The sequence below is a fragment of the Macaca nemestrina genome, chromosome 2, assembly GCF_043159975.1.
Source record: "Macaca nemestrina isolate mMacNem1 chromosome 2, mMacNem.hap1, whole genome shotgun sequence".
In the NCBI taxonomy this organism is placed as follows: domain Eukaryota; kingdom Metazoa; phylum Chordata; class Mammalia; order Primates; family Cercopithecidae; genus Macaca; species Macaca nemestrina.
The window spans coordinates 34,174,056-34,194,092 of NC_092126.1; the positions used below are offsets into that span (position 1 = coordinate 34,174,056).

The window sequence follows — 20,037 nt, forward strand, 5'->3', positions numbered from 1 at the left end:
AAGACTAGAAAAAAAGTGCAAGACTGTACTAGACTTTAAATTTTTTTTTTTTTTTTTTTTTTTTTAAAGAGACAGGGTCTTACTCTGCCAACCAGGCTGGAGTGCAGTGGTACAGTCATAACTCACTGCAGTCTTAAACTCCTGGGCTCAAGCAATCCTCCTGTCTCAGCCTTGTGAGTGGCTAGGACTACAGACTACAGGTGCATGCCAGCACACTCAACTAATTTTTAATTTTTTTGGTAGATAGAGGGGTCTTGCTTTGTTGCTTAGGCTGGTCTCGAACTTCTAGTCTTGAGTGATCCTCCCACCTGGGCCTCCCCAAGTATTGGGATTACAGGTGTAAGCCACCATGCCAGGCATGTGACATATTTTTATATACTCTTAAAATGAAGATTTTTTTTTCACCTTTCACTAGATAAAACATCAACATATTTTTAACAGAGTATTCCCTAACTCCACCAATGTTAGCTATTATTATATAGTGTACTGCTCAGGTCATTTACAAAGAGGACAAAGAGAAAAAGATTATAAAAACAAACTTATTTCCATAAGGACTTTGCTATGAACAAGCAATTATCAGAGAGCAATGGATTGAAGAAAGCCTACATGAATAATACAGTTTGTTTTCGATACATCAAAAATGCACTCTAAAAATAAGGATAAGGCTGGGTGCGGTGGTACACACCTGTAATCCCAGCACTTTGGGAAGCTGAGGTGAGAGGGCTGCTTGAGGTCAGGGGAGGCCAGCCTGGCTAACATAGTGAGACCTCAAACTTAAAAACAAAAATGATACATTATATGTACAACTTAACAGGTGAATACTATCAAATCATAGGTCAAAAGTTACTTTTATAAGAATAATTTAAAAGTAGCTTACACCACATTCTTCACATTAAGCCCGTGAACAGTGTGTATATAATTTTTTTATGTGAAAACTCAAAATAATGTGTATATCTGATCAAAGAGCTAAAACATAACACATATTAAATAAAAACCCACTATTTAGTTATGTAAACTGATTAACATCTAAGAAGAGAATAATCAAATACTTAACTGAAATTATGCTTCAGAAATTTAACAAATGTTTCCATTTAACATTGAATTTTAGAATATAATTGAAAAGTACAGTGCTTGGCAATTTAAAAGTGAAAAGGAAATACCTAAAGAGTAATCTGAACGTACCATATCATTTGGCAAACAACACTTCAAAGAAAAAAGAAGAGAGAGACTGGCAACACTAAATGAACATGTTACATTAGCCATTCTTGGTAGAAAGTTTACTGGTACTTTTGTGTTCTTAAATTGATGATCTCTTAGTTAAAAAGAGTGTGTGAAGGCATGCACCAATAGAACACATGCCAGGTGAACAACAGAAGATAATTTAGCTCATTTGAAGAGTAAATAATTGTAAGATAAAAGTGGTATCCTGAAAGTGCTAATTATCTGTTGGCTAATTACAGACTGCTTTTCAATCTAGCTCTAGAATACATCATGTGGTTATACTGTGTACAATGAGAACCTCTTCAGTAACTTTTAAACAAAAGAATAGAACACAAATAACATGACAAATTATTGGCTGGATTCAGATTAGGGAGAACAGAGTGTACCTGTTGATCCATGGGAGGTACAGGTATTTGTACTACTCTCAGTTGTCACTCAACTTGAGAACAAAAATAAAACAAAAGCAAGAAATGAATTAATCTATCCTTAGCATAGCCAGACACATTTCAAATATAAGGTTTTCACAGGTCATACAAAATAAAATCTTCATTTTACTAAAAATAATATACAATATACTTCATGTTTTATATCCCTTACCCCTTTTCTGCTGTAGTTTTTAATTAATGATAGCAGAAAAAAAATCAAATAAAGGAAAGCTTAAAGTGGAAGGAACATAGAGATCCCAATTTTAGTGAGATATATTTGAAAATTAAGAAGACACAAAAGATGTATTTTATTTAGAGTATCTACACTAAAATACAGAAATTCAGATGTATCATTTAATCCAGGAAACATTATTGTCCTTGCTTCTCAGTCCATTTCCCCTTAGTACACTTTCAGTGCACGAAGGGTAGAAACTGTGTATTATTTAGCCCTAGCGCCCTGTCTAGAGACGTCAGAGTAAAATTTTTACTGGCTATAGCTGTGTCCTGGGAAGACAGGGGATTAAGTCTCCTTTCTTATGTCCTATAGTTTCCGATTATTGTATAATGGGCATGCCTTTTAGTTTGAAAAGATGGTTTGAAGAAAAGGGGAGAAGCTTAAAGGTATGGCTAATAATCCTGCAGAAGGGAATGCACAATTTAATGTTTCCCACTGAATTCTATAAATCTCTAGAGATTCTTACTATGAAAATTGCATTCCCTTGCTATACTGTGACAAATGTCCAAACGTCTACCAGCAGACACACAGGTTTTAATATAAATCGGTCATGTATTTCTTTACTTTGTGGGAAACTGCCTTTCCTTGCATGATTCTAGATATACTTGTCTACGGGGATAAAATGAAATGTCCATAAGGTAAACAGTGACCATATACCTGCTTTTAAACCCATCCATTCTGTGCCCTCTGAGAACTTCCTCTAAAATTCCCATCCCGAGTCTCTCCCTTGAGAAGCCACTGGATTCTCCTACCTTCTTTTCCCTTCATATCCCTCCTCCTCTTCAATGGAACACAAACTGCTTCTCCTTCTCTCATCTACCATCCACTCTCTGCAATCCATCTTTCTCTCCAATTACTCTTTGGAATTCACTCTGAGGTTAATCCCCAAATCCCTAATCCAAGTCTTTTACTAAAACAGCTTTTTATTTTGGAAGTTTTAAGGAATATTCAGGAGCAGAGAGATTAACTCAATAAATCCCTATATATCCATCACCCAATGTCAAACAATTATTGACTCAAGGCCCATTTTTTTTTCATCTGTTTCTCTCTCCTGACAACTCCAATAGATTATTGTGAGGCAAACTCCAGATACCCTATCATTTCATTCACAAATATTTCAGTACAGATCTCTAAAAGATAAGAATACTTTTAAAGAACAAAACCACAATACCATTATCATGACCTAAAAAATTTAGTAATTTCTTAACATCAGTGTTTAGATTTCCATAGGCTCTTTTAAAATAGAATCTCTCCACAGGGTTTTCCTCTACCCCTTAACGTCTCATCCCTTTCCATTGTCATCATTTCCTCCCTATTTTCCTGCTTCCACAATATTCTTTGAGAAATTTCTTTCCTCTTGCTGCCTCTGATTCTCTTCTCACTAAGGTTTAAAAAGAGGGATTGGCAAAATGGCCTGTGCTGGCTGTATGTTTTCATAAATAAAGTTTTATTGGGATAGAGTCATGCACACTAATTTACATATTGCCTATCTCTAATTTAGAGCTGCAATGGCAGAATAAGTTAGTTCTCTCACATGCAAGAGAGAACATAATGTCTGCAAACCTAAGATATTTACTTCCCATTCTTTGAGAAAAAGTTTGTTGACCCCTGAAGCTATTAGTAATAAGCTGGAGCTCCAAAACCTTGCACTCTGGCAAGAATTCTGCTACGATCCCATTCTACAGATGTACCAACCATATCCAATTGGAAGTACCTCAGCCATTCACTTACAGTGTTTCCAAAACAAACCAAACATCCCTCTTTCTTCAAGTTATCCTTCACAGCCACTAGAGCAAAATTCCCAAGGTGGTAATCTAATCAAATAAATTTGTACTCTGCTTTAAGAAACAAAAACAAGCAAACAAACTTAGATGGTTCCCCAGTAATATTTTTAGGTTAGAATATATAAGGCTTTTTATAACTGGATCCAACCTGACTTCCAAACACTGAAAAATCTTAGTCATAGCAGATTACTCCATAAGTCCCTAAATAAGCCACTCTTCCATGCCTTTGTTCATTTTGTTCCCTCTGCCTCAAATACCCTTTGTACTATGTTGTCCATCTTTCCACTATTGTCATGAAAAAACAACCAAGTATTTATTATCAAGTTGCAGCACCTGTAAAACATTCGGTTTTTTTTTTTTTTTTTTTGAGACAGACTCTCACTCTGTTTACCAGGCTGGATGGAGTACAGTGGTGTGATCTTGGCTCACTGCAACCCCCGCCTCCCAGGTTCAAGCAATTCTCATGCCTCAGCCTCCCAAGCAGCACCTGCCACCACGGCCAATTTTTTGTCTTTTTAGTAGAGATGAAGTTTCGCTATGTTGGTCAGGCTGGTCTCAAACTCCTGGCCTCGAGTGATCTGTCCACTCTGGCTTCCCAAAGTGCTGGGATTACGGGTGTAAGTCACTATGCCCAGCCCAAAATATCTGATTTTTATTTTTTAAAAATCAAAATCCATACTCTAAGCAGAGGTTTTTCAATTAGAACCATTTCCAAATTGTTTTCTTTTTTTCTTCAGGGAAATGTTTAGAGCCCTGCAATTTATCCAGCCACTGATGAAGCTGGTTAGAGCTGGCAGGAACTCCAAATTATTCTTGCATACACTGTCCCCCCTGCCTGGCCATGAGCACAGTCAGGCAAGGTCTACTAGTATGCCCTCCAAATTAACTTTCTCTCTTTATGCTTTAAGATGTTTAAGCGACTTGTACATATATCACTCAAAACACCAGTAACTGTGTACCAAATGGAAAAAGGACACTTGACTTCTTTAAGAATACACCAAAATCGGGCTACATTTTTAAAATTTAATAAACAGAAGTGGGAGTGGGAAGGTGAAGAAATTACTGGTTTAAAAATCAGCTTCTCTGTTATGGTAAAATGGAGATTCACAGGAAAATGGAGATTCACCTGCGTTTCTAGCTAAAATCAAGACTGAGCTGAAACGAACCACTAAAACAGATCAGAATTAAGATGAAATCTTTTAACTGTGATACAGTATTACTGAATATAAAAGCAAAATGTCTAAATCAACATCAAAAGAAATTCTGGTAGGCTATACTACTTTATTATGCTTTAGATTCAAACTATCCAAATGTTCTTAGTTTTAAAACAAACAAAAAATTCCAATAAACAAAAAAGAACAATTTTTGCCAAAATATATTACACGTATATAAAAGGCTTATTAGCCAGCTGACAATCTCCCTCAGGATTAGCTTTTAACTCATGATGAACTAATATGGCACAAACATTTTAATCTTTTACTATAGCTTCTCCTCATTTCAGCAAACTTCCCCAGATGTTTCCTACTTACTTCCATTTCCACATAGCATCTTTACTGAAGATCCCTGTAAAGTGTGGGAGTCAATTTCTACCCAATTCAGTGTTGCTGTCTAAACCTACTTGATTAGTGACCAACAGCTGCTGAGCCCACAAGTCAGTTCCAGTTGCTTTGTGTTCCATTCACATATAGTTAGAAAGTGGCATGGAGTATCGGTATAGCTGTAACTCTTGAGGACAAATTTGTGACAGCATGACCTGAAATGCAGGTATATGATTTCTGTCTAAAAACCATAAACCTCCCATCAATATCTGGGAACATTTTTATCAACAAGAGTGCGAGGAGTGCACTGCTTATGGCTTTTCTGACATCAAATCTAGCTCATTTAATAGTACAAACAGCCAAATGTGCAGTGATTCCTTCAATTTCCCAACTGCACTAAATAAACCCAGAACACCACATTTGCTGTCCTGGGCATCTTTGTTCTTCTCATAAAAGAAAACACAAATAAACAATTCTACAATATCATGAAAGGACATATATTTTCTGAAGGTCTTCAGCCATATAATGTTCTTCAACAGATTAGAAAGCCATATTGTCATGAGCTATGAATCTACTGTCGTGTATTATTTCTTCATTAGTGCAGATAAGGGTGAGTTATGCCACTTCGAAAACTGAGGAATTATTTTTTGGAAATAGATTTTTAGAATTGAAAGAAACGTTAGAAACCATTTAGCCTCAGACCCTCAGGTTAAAGATAACAAAATCCCCACAAGTTAAGCCACTTGCCCAAAATCAAATTGCTGATAAATGGAAGCATCTAGCCACGCTTTCAACCCAGGTCATAGTGCCTCTCAAGAAACAGATTAGAAGAAAAATATTAAAATATTCCAGCAAATCAGAGAGGCATGAAGGCATTTCAAGGGCATCCTCATTACTCTGTAAATTCCAGATACAACAGATAGTATGTGATCTTAAAATTATCTAGAGTGTTTTGTAAAGCTACTACTTCGTTACATAAAATATAAAGTAAGGCAAAACTTAATGTATTAGAAAACAGGAGAATTGAATTCCTAATAATGTCATGTTTTCTATTCATTTCGAAAGATATTTTCTATTCAGGAAAACACAGATCTTTCTTTTTAAAATTGAAACAAATTACAAAGCAGCAACATTAATAATAGTGATAGTAGCTAATACTTCTGAGCATTTACTTATTATGTGCCAGGCTTTGATCTAAGAGCTTTCTATGCACTGTCATTCAATCTTTGTAATATGGGTATGAAGTACATTTACAATTATTCTTATGTTAAAAATGAAGCAGCAAAGAGATTAAGAAAGTTATCTAGGTCACAGAGCTACTGAAAGGCCCATGCTTTTAGCCACCACCCTAGATTGCCTCTTATTAGGCCTTAATTTTGCTGAGCTTGAGTAAAAACGTGCTGCTTTGTAAATAGGGAGGCAATTATAGATGACCACTAATAAAATTTTTAACCCAACAAAACAACTAAATAAAACCCCAAGACACCGCTCTCCAACCACACATTCATTCTGACTGATTTAAGAGGGATTAATTTTTACAAAGATTATTTCTCTCTATAGTTTAATCACTCATCTTGAAAATTGTTTCACTGATACATTAAAAACACACTGCTTTGAATAACTTGTACATAAAGTTACTTGTTAAAAATGAAATAAAATTGAAAATACACAGGACAGCACAGCAATTGTATCGCGAAGGAGCACATACCTTGCTTTCTCCTTCCAGAGTTTACAACCAACATCTATCAGTTAGAACAATGAGCTTGTGGGCAGAGTTTCTGACAGTGTGTAGACACTCCACTCAACAGTGTACTGGGCTAGGTATAGAGCCCACAAAGTCCTTACTCTTTTAAGAACCCATGTTGACAGTTTAAACACTTTTAAGACTTTGATAGACAACATACTTCTTTACACATTTTGGTATCTGAATGAAAGAATCCAAACTAACTGAATCTCAGTAAATGTGCCAAGGTGCTCCAATACCTAATCTCCTCCACCCCACTCCCCTTAATTTTTATTACTGGCCAGGTGCGATGGCTCACACCTGTAATCCCAGCACTTTGGGAGGCTGAGGCAAGCGGATCACAAGGTCAGGAGATCGAGACCATCCTGGCTAAAACGGTGAAACTCCGTCTCTACTAAAAATACAAAAAATTAGCCAGGCATGGTGGCGGGCGCCTGTAGTCCCAGCTCCTCAGGAGGCTGAGGCAGGAGAATGGCGTGAACCCGGGAGGCCGAGCTTGCAGTGAGCCGAGATCACGCCACTGCACTCCAGCCTGGGCAACAGAGCAAGACTCCGTCTCAAGAAAAAAAAAACCAAAAAACCAAAATTTATTACTAATGATAACATTATCAAGGAGTTATTTTTCTGTTTTGAGAGCCGAAGGTAATGAGAATTTAAAAGGGCAATGACAACTTTAAAGTAGTAAGATTATTCCTGAAAATATGAGTTGTTTTAATCAGCCCAGACTTGTAGACAAGATTTTTAAATTATCCTTTCAGAAAGAAAAAGGTATTTTAAGTACCTGAAGTCTTCTGACTTCAAATTTTAAGTAAGTAAATAAATTACAGATAACCAGAAGAAAAATTACTTCAGGTATGCACTGTCATGAATTCAAAGATCAACAAGACACCTAGCAGGAAGTTCTCTCCATGCTATTATGACTGCATCACTACCATCTCTGTCCTTCAAGTCATTTCAGGCAGATACTAACACTGCTCCCTAAACACAGCAGAATGCATCTTTAGTTTTCTTTTTATTTGTTCTTTGTTTCATTCTTCTCTCATTTCTCTCTCTTTTTTTTTTTTACAAGTTATAATAAGCACCACTAGAATTCAACAGAAAAAAAATGGGCTAAACATCCTATGCTGAGGGTACAATTAACAGTCATACCTCAGCTTACTCACTATCTATGCATTATCTATAGTTGTTCCCTCTTCAAAACTGAGACTGAAAGAATGGGAAAATGTTAGACTCTAAACCATCATCTATTAAAAGTTACAATGGAATATAATTGCTAGCATAGAACAAGAACATAAACTTTAAAAATGTACCCAGGGTAGGGGCAGGGAGAAAAGACATCATGATACATGCTCTTTTAAAGATTTTATTTGGAATGAATTTACATAAACTGCCATATTTCAAAGACTGGGCTTCATTATCTATTGATAGTATAATAAAACTATGTAAAAATGTTCTGCTAGGGAGTTCTACTTATTAGATGTAAAAATCTTCCTCATACAATCTAAATAAATTTGTCTTCTACCATCCTTTTGATGAAGAACTACTTCTGGTGTTGTTGGGATTGTAAACTAGTTCAACCATTATGGAAAACAGTATGGCGATTCCTCAAGGATCTAGAACTAGAAATACCATATGACCCAGCCATCCCATTACTGGGTATATACCCAAAGGATTATAAATCATGCTGCTATAAAGACACATGCACACATATGTTTATTGCGGCACTATTCACAATAGCAAAGACTTGGAATCAACCCAAATGTCCATCAGTGACAGACTGGATTAAGAAAATGTGGCACATATACACCATGGAATACTATGCAGCCATAAAAAACGATGAATTTGTGTCCTTTGTAGGGACATGGATGCAGCTGGAAACCATCATTCTCAGCAAACTATCGCAAGAACAGAAAACCAAACACCGCATGTTCTCACTCATAGGTGGGAACTGAACAATGAGATCACTTGGACTCGGGAAGGGGAACATCATACACTGGGGTCTATCACGGGGAGCGGGAAGGGGGAGGGATTGCATTAGGAGTTATACCTGATGTAAATGACGAGTTGATGGGTGCTGACGAGTTGATGGGTGCAGCACGCCAACATGGCACAAGTATACATATGTAACAAACCTACATGTTATGTACATGTACCCTAGAACTTAAAGTATAATAATAAAAAAAAAAGTAAAAATTAAAATGAATTCTGGTAAATTATATATTCACCTCACACCCTAACGTGACACTGGTAAATTTACCTGTTTATCTAGAGAATTATAACCAACATCAGTATAGGTAAACACAATGTATCTTTCAAGTAAGCAAGTTTCCTAATGCAATTTTATTTTAAAAGGAACACTTAAAAATTGTAAGTATATCTTCAAGAAGCTTTACTGTTGGTTACTGGCCACTTTTTAGAAAACTGTCTGCAGACAATTTCATTCCTGAGGTAGACAGATTCTACTAACACTATTTTCTTGAAATGTAGATAGTGTTTGTTCCTTTAAAAAATTTTTTTCGTTATTTCTAAAGTACATTTAACTGAGCAATTAAAGTTGAAGGTATAAGGTGAAAAACATTGAAATCTAGTACTAAAAATATAAGTGAAGATTAGTAATTAAAATATAATTATTACAACATGATAAACATTAAAAAATCAGGGATTGAGATTTTTCTCTTTTCTAATGAAAAGATAATGAAGCTAATTACTAAACAGACTAGTTTTCAGTTTTATGCTAACTAAAATGTAACAGGCCCACTTTCATTGGCAATGTTATTTTAATTACATTAAACTAGCTTGCTTTTAAACAGATGTTTGTATGTTATAATTCAAGCAGAATTAAGGAAAGAAAGGCATTCTGAATTCTGTGCTAGGTAGAAGAGTGAGGAGGAAAAGTGGGTTAACTGATGAGCTTCTATTTTCCAGTCCAGTGGTTCTCAATGTGTGTTCCTGGACCAGCAGCATCTATATCACCTGGAAACTTGGTAGAAATGCAAATTCTCAGGTATTAACCCCAGATCGACAGAATCAGAAGCTCCGTGGGTAGGGTCCATCAATCTGTGCTCAACTAAACCTCCAGGAGATTATAAAGCCCACTCAAGGATCAGAACCACTGCTCCAGCCTATAAATCCATGTCCTTTCATCACTCCCTTAACCATGGCACTGCACGTATTTTCCCCTAGTGTTCACACTTGTAAGAGGATTAATATCCAGAAGATAGTGCCCAAAAGTTCCAAAATGCATTAAGGAAAGAAGATAGAGGAGTTTAAAAGGAAAAAAAAAGTTAAGCAAATGCATGCACATGCATGTGTACATGTACACACATATAACACAGGGAAGTCAGTGGCAGAGAGAAGACAGAAAAGGCAACGGCAACTAGGGCTGTATGCAGCTGGGAATGCAACGCTGCACTCAAAGGAAATTCAAAACAGTTTCAGATGAGAAGGACAACGAATCCTATAAATTTACAAGCATTTAAAATTAAAAGCACCTTACAGCAATAATAACATGGCAGCTACAAGAGCTATAGTTACTGGTAACATTTAGCAAAAGGTCAAATAAAGTCCAATTCATTCTCATGTAAGTAATAAATACCTCATGAAGGTATGCACACACACATGCAAGGAAAATCCTGCCCCACTGTTAATACAGTTAAACTTTTTGTACTGTAGCCCATATAATAGTGGTGATCTTCTCAAATGGAGGTCCTCACTTCTCCAGAGCTGACTGTCGACTACTTTAAATTCCAGGGCTGGTTATTCCCCCAACTCTTATAAGCTATTTAATCCTGAAGCTGGTGCATGGCTATACACAATCTTGTTTTCTATGAAAATGATCTTGTGAAAAAGAAAAAAAAGTTTTCCTCTTTTACTTTATGCTTACAAGAAGGCAGCTAAAGTTTTAAAAATCACTTTAAAGAAGCCAAGGAAACCAAACAGAAGCATATGAGATGAAAGCATTTACTGAAGATAGGCATTTGAAAAGCCAGGCTCTAATCCAAGTTAGTCACAAGTCCAGCCACAAGGCAAATGTTAACAAAGGCCTCTGACTTTGCATGGTTTCTTAGAATATTCCATATATTGTATAAAATACACAATGGAATTCACACAACATTAACTGTGTATAAATTAACAAAATTACTATGTGGCATTTTATATGCAATAATTCAAAAATTAACAAGCAAAATAATCTGATTTACAACACAGATATTTCTCCAAGTAACCAAATCAAAGCTTTTAAAGCTCCAATATTTTGAGTTCTTGCCAAAGGAAAGCAAACAGAGTTTCCAAGGAACCAGCGATTTCAGGGGTTCTTGTAACTAGGAACAAGTTCATGATAATCAGCAAGCAGGAAAAAAAAGGAGGACAGGTTTACAATCTCTCTAAAAAGAAGTCTCACCTTGCTACCAATCTATCCCACATTTCATTTCTAAATAGCGAAATGAAGGTTATTAAAGCAGCCAGCAGCTTTTGCAATGGCCTATATTTGAAACTAGGAAGACTGCATCTTAACTGTATGAAGGAAAGTGATATTAGCTCTTGTCCAGTTGCTTTTGATAAAAGGTGCTCTGGTTCAGTCTCTGTGATTACAAACCTATCCCAGAGCACCTGTAAACAATGGCATATTTTTCAGAGGGTTCCTAGTCAGAATAATCCCTGCAGAATTATCATGCAACAAAAAGGAGAAAACTGAGGCATCAAAAGAAATGAAATTATCATTTATGTTGAAGAAACAAACATTTGATCTTTGACAAACCTGACAAAAACAAGAAATGGGGAAAGGATTCCCTATTTAATAAATGGTGCTGCGAAAACTGGCTAGCCATATGTAGAGAGCTGAAACTGGATCCCTTCCTTACACTTTATACAAAAATTAATTCAAGATGGATTAAAGACTTAAATGTTGGACCTAAAACCATAAAAATCCTAGAAGAAAACCTAGGCGATACCATTCAGGACACAGGCATGGGCAAGGACTTCATGACTAAAACACCAAAAGCAATGGCAACAAAAGCCAAAACAGACAAATGGGATCTAATTAAACTAAAGAGCTTTGGCATGGCAAAAGAAACTACCATCAGAGTGAACACGCAACCTACAGAATAGGAGAAAATTTTTGCAATCTACCCATCTGACAAAGGGCTAATATCCAGAATCTACAAAGAACTCAGACAAATGTACAAGAGAAAAACAACCCCATCAAAAAGTGGGCAAAGGATATGAACAGACACTTCTCAAAAGAAGACATTTATGCAGCCAACAGATACATGAAAAAATGCTCATCATCACTGGTCATCAGAGCAATGCAAATCAAAACCACAATGAGATACCATCTCACACCAGTTAGAATGGCGATCCTTAAAAAGTCAGGAAACAACAGATGCTGGAGAGGATGTGGAGAAATAGGAACACTTTTACACTATTGGTAGGAGTGTAAACTAGTTCAACCATTGTAGAAGACAGTGTGGTGATTCCTCAAGGATCTAGAACTAGAAATACCATTTGACCCAGCAATCCCATTACTGGATATATATCCAAAGGATTATAAATCATGCTGCTATAAAGACACATGCACACATATGTTTAATGCGGCACTATTCACAATAGCAAAGATGTACAACCAACCCAAATTTCCATCAATGATAGACTGCATTAAGAAAATGTGGTAGATACACACCATGGAATACTATGCAGCAGCCATAAAAAAGGATGAGTTCATGTCCTTTGCAGGGACATGGAAGCTGGAAACCATCATTCTCAGCAAACTATCACAAGGACAGAAAACCAAACACTGCATGTTCTCACTCATAGGTGGGAACTGAACAATGAGAACACTTGGACACAGGGCGGGGAACATCACACACCACACCCTGTTAGGGGTGGGGGGTTGGGGGAGAGATAGCATTAGGAGAAATACCTAATGTAAATGATGAGTTGGTGGGTGCAGCAAACCAACATGGCACATGTATACCTATGTATCAAAACTGCATGTTGTGCACATGTACCCTAGAACTTAAAGTGTAATAAAAAAACAAATAAATAAAAAGCTATAACCTGATATGAACAGTTTACATACAATTAATTTGGCACAATTTAAAAACCAATATCATAGGTAGCATTAAAGATTTGAATTCAGAATGAAAAATATATTTATTCTTTATTCACTGACTTGAAAGACTGCACTTCTTTCACTTACTCTGCTCTCTTTTAATAGATGAAAACAAAAGGAAAAGAGAACTTGCTATAAGGACCTACGTTTTGGCTGTGACATCCACATACTGTCCTGGACGAAAGTGAGCAGCATAAAGAGGAGTGCCTTTATGAAAAGAAAATGAAAAATCAATATGAAATTTGACAGCACAGAAACAACTTTATGCAACATAAACTATATCCAGGAAGGCTTTGAGCTATCTGATTTCAAAATGGTAAGATTCTCTTCTGCAATTAGAAACATCCAAACAATGAAATTATTCAACAAACATGTCTTTTGACTGACTTCACAGAGACCAAAAGTGGTGCTGTTTGAAATGAGTGATTCCCATGACAACACAGTGTTCTTGCTGCCAAACACATAAATTTGATGATTCTTGGTTGTTTTAGTGAATAACTGTCTATTAAATTAAGATATATTTCTTGTTTTCACATTGGGAAAACAAAAAGAATAACTAAAAATTGTTGGGGCTTCATTAAATATCTTGTACCCACTGGACAAACAGGAAAACAATTACTTGAACCCAAGTCCCTCATATGGTGGGTATGTATGACATCTATACAAAGCCTCTACATATCAGATTTTGGGTGAACTCCTCATTGTACCAATAAAACACAGTTCTCTAGTTCATGCTTAGATATTTAGAATAGCAAAAAACTGCCTTTATAGATACTCTTAATTTTATATAGAAACGTTTACAAAACCAGTTGTATGTAAATAAAGTCTTACTTTAAATGTACTTTGGAAACGTTATTTTAAAAGTGTTTAAATTTTGTGATGAATCAAAGCCCTTCATAATATTGTTTACATAAACTTGAAACTAACATTGACGAGAACTATTTGGCAATTAATTAGCAAACATTTACAGGGCACTTACAAATACATGCAGCTAGAAATTCAAGAATGTAAGACACGGCCCCTGACAGCAAGACATTTATTATCTTGGTAAAGAATAAACATTAACATCATCAAGGCCGGGCGCGGTGGCTCAAGCCTGTAATCCCAGCACTTTGGGAGGCCGAGATGGGCGGATCACGAGGTCAGGAGATCGAGAGACGATCCCGGCTAACACGGTGAAACCCCGTCTCTACTAAAAAATACAAAAAACTAGCCGGGCGAGGTGGCGGGCGCCTGTAGTCCCAGCTACTCGGGAGGCTGAGGCAGGAGAATGGCGTAAACCCGGGAGGCGGAGCTTGCAGTGAGCTGAGATCCGGCCACTGCACTCCAGCCTGGGTGACAGAGCAAGACTCCGTCTCAAAAAAAAAAAAAAAAAAAAAAAAAAAAAAAAACATCATCAAGTAAGATACACTTTTTTAAATGGCAGAAACCACTGTAGTAGAGAATGTGACTGAAAGTTGATTATAGTTATAGTTTATTTAATACAAGCAGCAAAGTGCTGTAGGATTTTGGGGGGGACCTCCTTTAAGTTACAACCCAACCTGGATTTATATAGGCAGAGAAAAACGTTGAATGAAGAAAATAGAGATTTAATCATTCCACACTGTCTACATATTATCAAAACATCACACTGCATCCCATAAATGTACATAATTATGTCAATCAAAATAGTATTAATTTTTTAAAAAGAAATTAAAAGTGACCTTTTATGAGGTTGAACTGCTGATTTTTGACCATTTTGGATGCCAAAAAACAATTTTATATGATTTGAGCTACAGCAAAAGTTAATGTGGGCTTACTTTTATCTTTATCATAGAGTTTAAGAAAGTTAGATGTGTTAATACCAAAGAGAATATTAAAAAGTGCTTCAGAACTGTCTATACAACAAATATTTTAGAACTATCCCTTTATATTTAAAGTAGTTCCATTATAAACCATTCTAATACACAATGACCCAAGTACCTCTACTAATTTTTATATTTAATTCCATTTACCTTGCCTTAAAATTGCAAAATTTTAACTTCAAAGAATACTTTTAATTCTACCTTATATCAAGGCTGACCATGTCACACGAATAAAAGCCTACTGCAACTGTATTTTACTTAAAGCAGTTTAGTTCAGATATTAAATACCAAATCCTAAAACAGCATTCTACTGTCCTCTTGTCAGAACTCAAGTTCAGAGATCAGGGAGCTTTTCTGAAGTTCAGACATCAAAATGTTATATTTTGCTAACCATATGAGCCAATATAATCATATGCCAAATCTTTACTCTTTGACATTTCATGGATTAGGCAAAATATCTTGGAATTTTTAAGTAAGAATCTTTACATTGAGGTGCTATGGTCAGTCCCTTCCATTGTTATATTTTCTCCAGTTCTTCTATCTAAGCAAGAGCCTGGCTATTTTTCATGAATGCCAGCCTATGACCAATGAGCTTTGAATTTTAAAAGTTACCGTATTTCTTTGAGGTGGCTTTTTCAAATGTTAAACTCTCTCTATATTAAAAACAAAAGTGTTCCTCTCTCACAGAAAGCAAAGAGTTCTCTACAGGTTTTTCCACTTAAAAAAAAAAAAAAAAAAAAAAAAAAAGGCTTGTTTGTTCCTAGTGATTAAATCAGATACAGTTTTGTATTTAAAAGTAAGTGAGACTTTGCATTTTAGATGTAGCTTTATTGAAAGGGCTGACAATAAACAAATTGCATATTTGGGTATTTTTACCTCCCTCCTCTCCCCAACCTCAAATTACCTGGTTTAATTGCAGCATTATCTGTTATATTAAAGATTTTAACTGTCTGTTTTGGCGGCAATCCAAGTTCTCGGTAAAATTCCAATACGGGTGTAGCTTTCTAGAGGAAAAACAGCACATATAAGTAATACATTGAATACTCAAAGTGGAATTGAATGCATAGAGATCTAAATCGAGTTATTAGCACCCCAGAAAATAAATCAAAGCATACTTTATTCCTTAATGAACAAAGGGCACCCAATTCCCCTTATTTAAGGGAGGTGAGATTTATAGCTATATTTTATCACATCTCTGTGAATAATCTTACTACTTAGATTCCAACCATGTACATAGTGTTCACATATAGTACACTGGGAAAGACCTCTGTTCTGCAGGAAAATAAAGAGTTGTGCTCATTTTTAAATTCTGACCAGAGACTGACTGAATTAAGAACCCAAACCCCAAAAAATCAACTCTCTGCCTATTCTGCACTTATTCTGAACTGGAAGAAAACACGGTATGTTACATTTAAATGTTATGACCACCAACTTCAGAATCTCAGATGTGGCCAGGTTATATCTACAGATACCTAAACATCTCTGGTTAAATCATTTTCACACTCTATAAGGAAACTAAGTCACATCCTTTTCTAAAATCCTCACCACTGCTTCCTCTTCCTCCCTTTGAGCTGATCAAATAAAAGAATTAAGAGAACTTCTCCATGCTCTTACCAAATCAAATTGTCTATACCAGTACTTGTATATTAACAGTAGTATCCTCCCACCCCACTCTAGGTTACCCATGAGATGCACATGGAGAGCTTCTAGAAAATGCCAATGGCAAGGGCCCTCTGCTTAGAGATTATAACTTCACTGTCTAGTGTGGGGTCTAGGCATTGCTCATTTTCAAGCACCTCACATGATTTCTATGTCAAATTGGGGCTGGAAATCATGCTGATAGATAAGCTGTCCATATTTTTATTAAAAGCAACAATTCCCACCCCTTCGTACCTATTCAATGGTTCCCTCCTGAGACTGTCCCCACTCTCTTCTAAGAAATCTTCATTTTTCTCCTCTTTCTACTGGAACTTCCTATCACTATATATAACATGTCACAAAAATTCACATATTAAAACCAACTTTTTCTTGACCACATATTCTTTAGCTAATTTTTCTGTTCCCCCTTACAGCAAAGCTCCTGGAAAGACTTGCCAAGTCTACTTTCTCTCCTCCCATTCTGTGAACCCAGTTTAATCAGGCGCTTTCAGCCCCTAGAACTCAATGGAAAGTGCTTATCATTCACCAAGGATCTCCATACAGTCAACCACACTGGTTGATACTCATTTTACTGAATCTACTAGCAATGCTTAACACAGGTGACCACTCTCTCCACAAAAGACTTTCTCTTGGCTTCCAGTTACTACTCCCTCGATTCTCATATATGTGAATGACTGCACATTTCTAACTTCAATTCCAAATTCTACTCTGAACTATAAATTCCTATGTCCAACTGCCAAGCCATTATCTCCACTTCAATGTGATATAGAAACTTAAGCTTAACGTGTCTAAAACTGAACTCCCTTAACCAAGCCTGCCCTTCCCTGGCCTTCGTCCAAATCTCAATTAAAAAGGTAACTCCCACAATGCTGCTGTTTAGGCCAAAAATCTTATAGTCACCCTTGATTCTTCTTCACATTTCACGTCCCATTCATCAGCAATTCCTCCAGACTATTTAAAAATACAGCCCATACCAACCACTTTCCACCCCATCCCAAGGTCAACCTCATCCACTATCTTCTGCCTGGATTATTTCGATAGCCTCCTAACTGGTCTCCAACATTCCACACTCCTGACTCTCTAGTCTGTTCTCAATTCACAGGCTGGCATTATCATTTTAAAACTCAAGCCATATCATATATCTACAGTGGCTTCTACTTCTTGCAGAATCCAGTCCTAAGTCCTTACCATAGTTTAAAAGGTTCTACACAATCTGACCTCATCTTTTACTCTCCTCCTGACTCAGCCTGCTTCAGAAAAAAATGCACTCCCTTATTGGCCCAAGAACACATTACACACTGGCCTCAAGACCTTTGCACATCCTATTGCCTCTGTCTAGAATGCTTTTCTGCCATATTTTTGCATGACTGGCTCCCTTACTTATTCAGGTAGCCATAAGAATATCAACTTACCTTGTCTAATTACTCAATCTGAAATAGCACCATTTTTTGTCACTTATCAACCCCTCAGCCTACTTTTATTTTATTAAAGTATATTATTTTTATTAATACCAGTTATTTAAGCATACCAGGAAGCTTCCGAGAAAAATCCTTTACATTTTTAGTATTATCCTTCAAAGCATTTATCTCCATGTGTTATGATACACATTTTTTACTGTTTCTATGTCTTCTATGATAGCAGTACCTAACCTTTTCGGTACCAGGGACTGGTTTCACGGAAGACCATTTTTCCACAGATCAGTGGAGGCAGCAGGAGGGACGGTTTCAGAATGAAAACTGTTCCACCTCAGATTATCAGGCATTGGAGTCTCATAAGGAGCATGCAACCTAGATCCCTCACATGCACAGCTCACAAGAGGGTTTGTGCTCCGTAAGAATCTAATGCTGCCACTGATCTGACTGACAGGAGGTAGAGCTCAGGTGGTAACTAATGCTCACTCTCCTGCCGTTCACCTCCTGCTGTGCAGTCCAGTTCCTAACAGGCCACAGAGCAGTCCACAGTCCGGGGGTTGGGGATCCCTGTTCTATGTAAGGACCTCCCCATTTCACCCCCAAACCTACCCAAATGTAAGATTCCTGAAAGCAGAGACTTGCTTTAGTTGCTGCTATATCCCCAGCTCCTGGTAGATCCTGCTGTCTGCTCTCCACTCCTGCCTTCTGTCCTGCTATTGTAAACATCACTACAACCAGTGTCATTAAAAACAAAACCTATAGACATCTTATTTTCTTGTAACTCCTGGGTCTTCCCCCCCACCTTAATTCTTAAGACTCGATATAGATTGCTATAGGACTTACAAAAAAGTTATGCCACTTTTTATTTCCTGATGTGAAGAGGGCCTCTTTCATTACAATATACAACATAGTACATCTATTTTCCTGCTGTTCCCTCTCCCTCAACTTTCCAACCATAAATGAAGACCCTGCAGGCCCCCAATGGCTATTGTACTCTATGTATGCTTACCTGTATCTGTCTGCACCACTCTCTTCAGCTGTGATCTCCTCCCTACCCTGCATCTCTAAAGCTTCAAAGCTGAGGAAGAGGGAACAGCAGGTAGATGTATCCGCGTTGGTTTTATTCTGGCGAAGAGGCACTCTTCACACTGGGAAATATAAGTACATGTCTCCAGTACTAAATTCAGTTATATTTCCTATCCAGATCCCTCTCTGAGCAGCCTTACCAGAGCACATTGCTCCTTTGTCTATACCAACACTAGACACTGGAATATATCTCAATTATTGTCCATATCACCAAACACTTATCTACTCAAATGTTGGTCAGCATGCTGACCTGTGAGCACCGGGATGGTAAACGCCGTTTTTATTCATCTGTGTCTCTAACTTTACAGCTAAGCACAGTGGCAGGTTAGACAATAAAGAAGTGGGCTAAATGAACAATGAAAAGAAACAGAAGATAAATGACAGGCATCCATCTGGGTATAAAGTTTGCCTAACTCCTCCCACTTTTCTACTCTTCTGCTGCATCAGTTCTTGGAACACAACGTTACTGTATTTGTGGCCTCAATCTTCAGTTCTAGTTACTGTAAAAGTACAGGCCTAAAAGATACATCATGACTTGCTCTGAGGATGAACAAATCAGCAAGAAACTACTATAAAACCAAACCAATAGTAACTTATAATTTAAAAAACAAGAATAGCAGCAACTGAAAAACCCTAATCAACTCAAGATGACACTGATAATAACAAAGTATCCTTCCCCGAAATTCCAGTGAAGTGCCTGCATAGTCAGACTTGTTTGTAGAATATATGAATACTCAGCAAACTTTAGTTACCTGTTCAGTTTAAAATGTAAACCATTAGTACCCCTTTATAACTTACTCAGTTGCCTATAGTTGACATGAAATTGGGTGGCACTGGCTTGCAAGCACAGAAGTTTAATTTTTGGATCAGTCTACAACTTACTAGGAATCTCCCTGGGGCTCTCCAGTAGAGCCATACAACAAATGCTGAGAAGCTCTACTTTGATGTCCACTGAAGACTGTTTTATACCTTATAGAGTT

General features: G+C 36.9%; 1 protein-coding gene and 1 non-coding gene across 3 annotated transcripts in view; both read right to left on the minus strand.

Annotated features, from left to right (window-relative positions):
- LOC105490378 (mitochondrial ribosomal protein L3) overlaps nucleotides 1-20,037 on the minus strand; it is a 43,788-nt gene that overhangs the window by 14,242 nt on the left and 9,509 nt on the right. For both annotated transcript variants that reach the window (XM_071090917.1, XM_011755901.2), the window contains exons 5-6: nucleotides 15,805-15,904; nucleotides 13,203-13,263 (exon numbers count right to left, since the gene is read on the minus strand). In XM_071090917.1, the coding sequence (XP_070947018.1) occupies nucleotides 13,203-13,263; nucleotides 15,805-15,904 (161 nt within the window). The remainder of the gene's footprint in view (nucleotides 1-13,202; nucleotides 13,264-15,804; nucleotides 15,905-20,037) is intronic.
- Nucleotides 4,405-4,541, minus strand: LOC112428128 (small nucleolar RNA SNORA58). Its single transcript, XR_003020030.2, has one exon. It is a non-coding gene; the product is annotated as a small nucleolar RNA SNORA58 (small nucleolar RNA).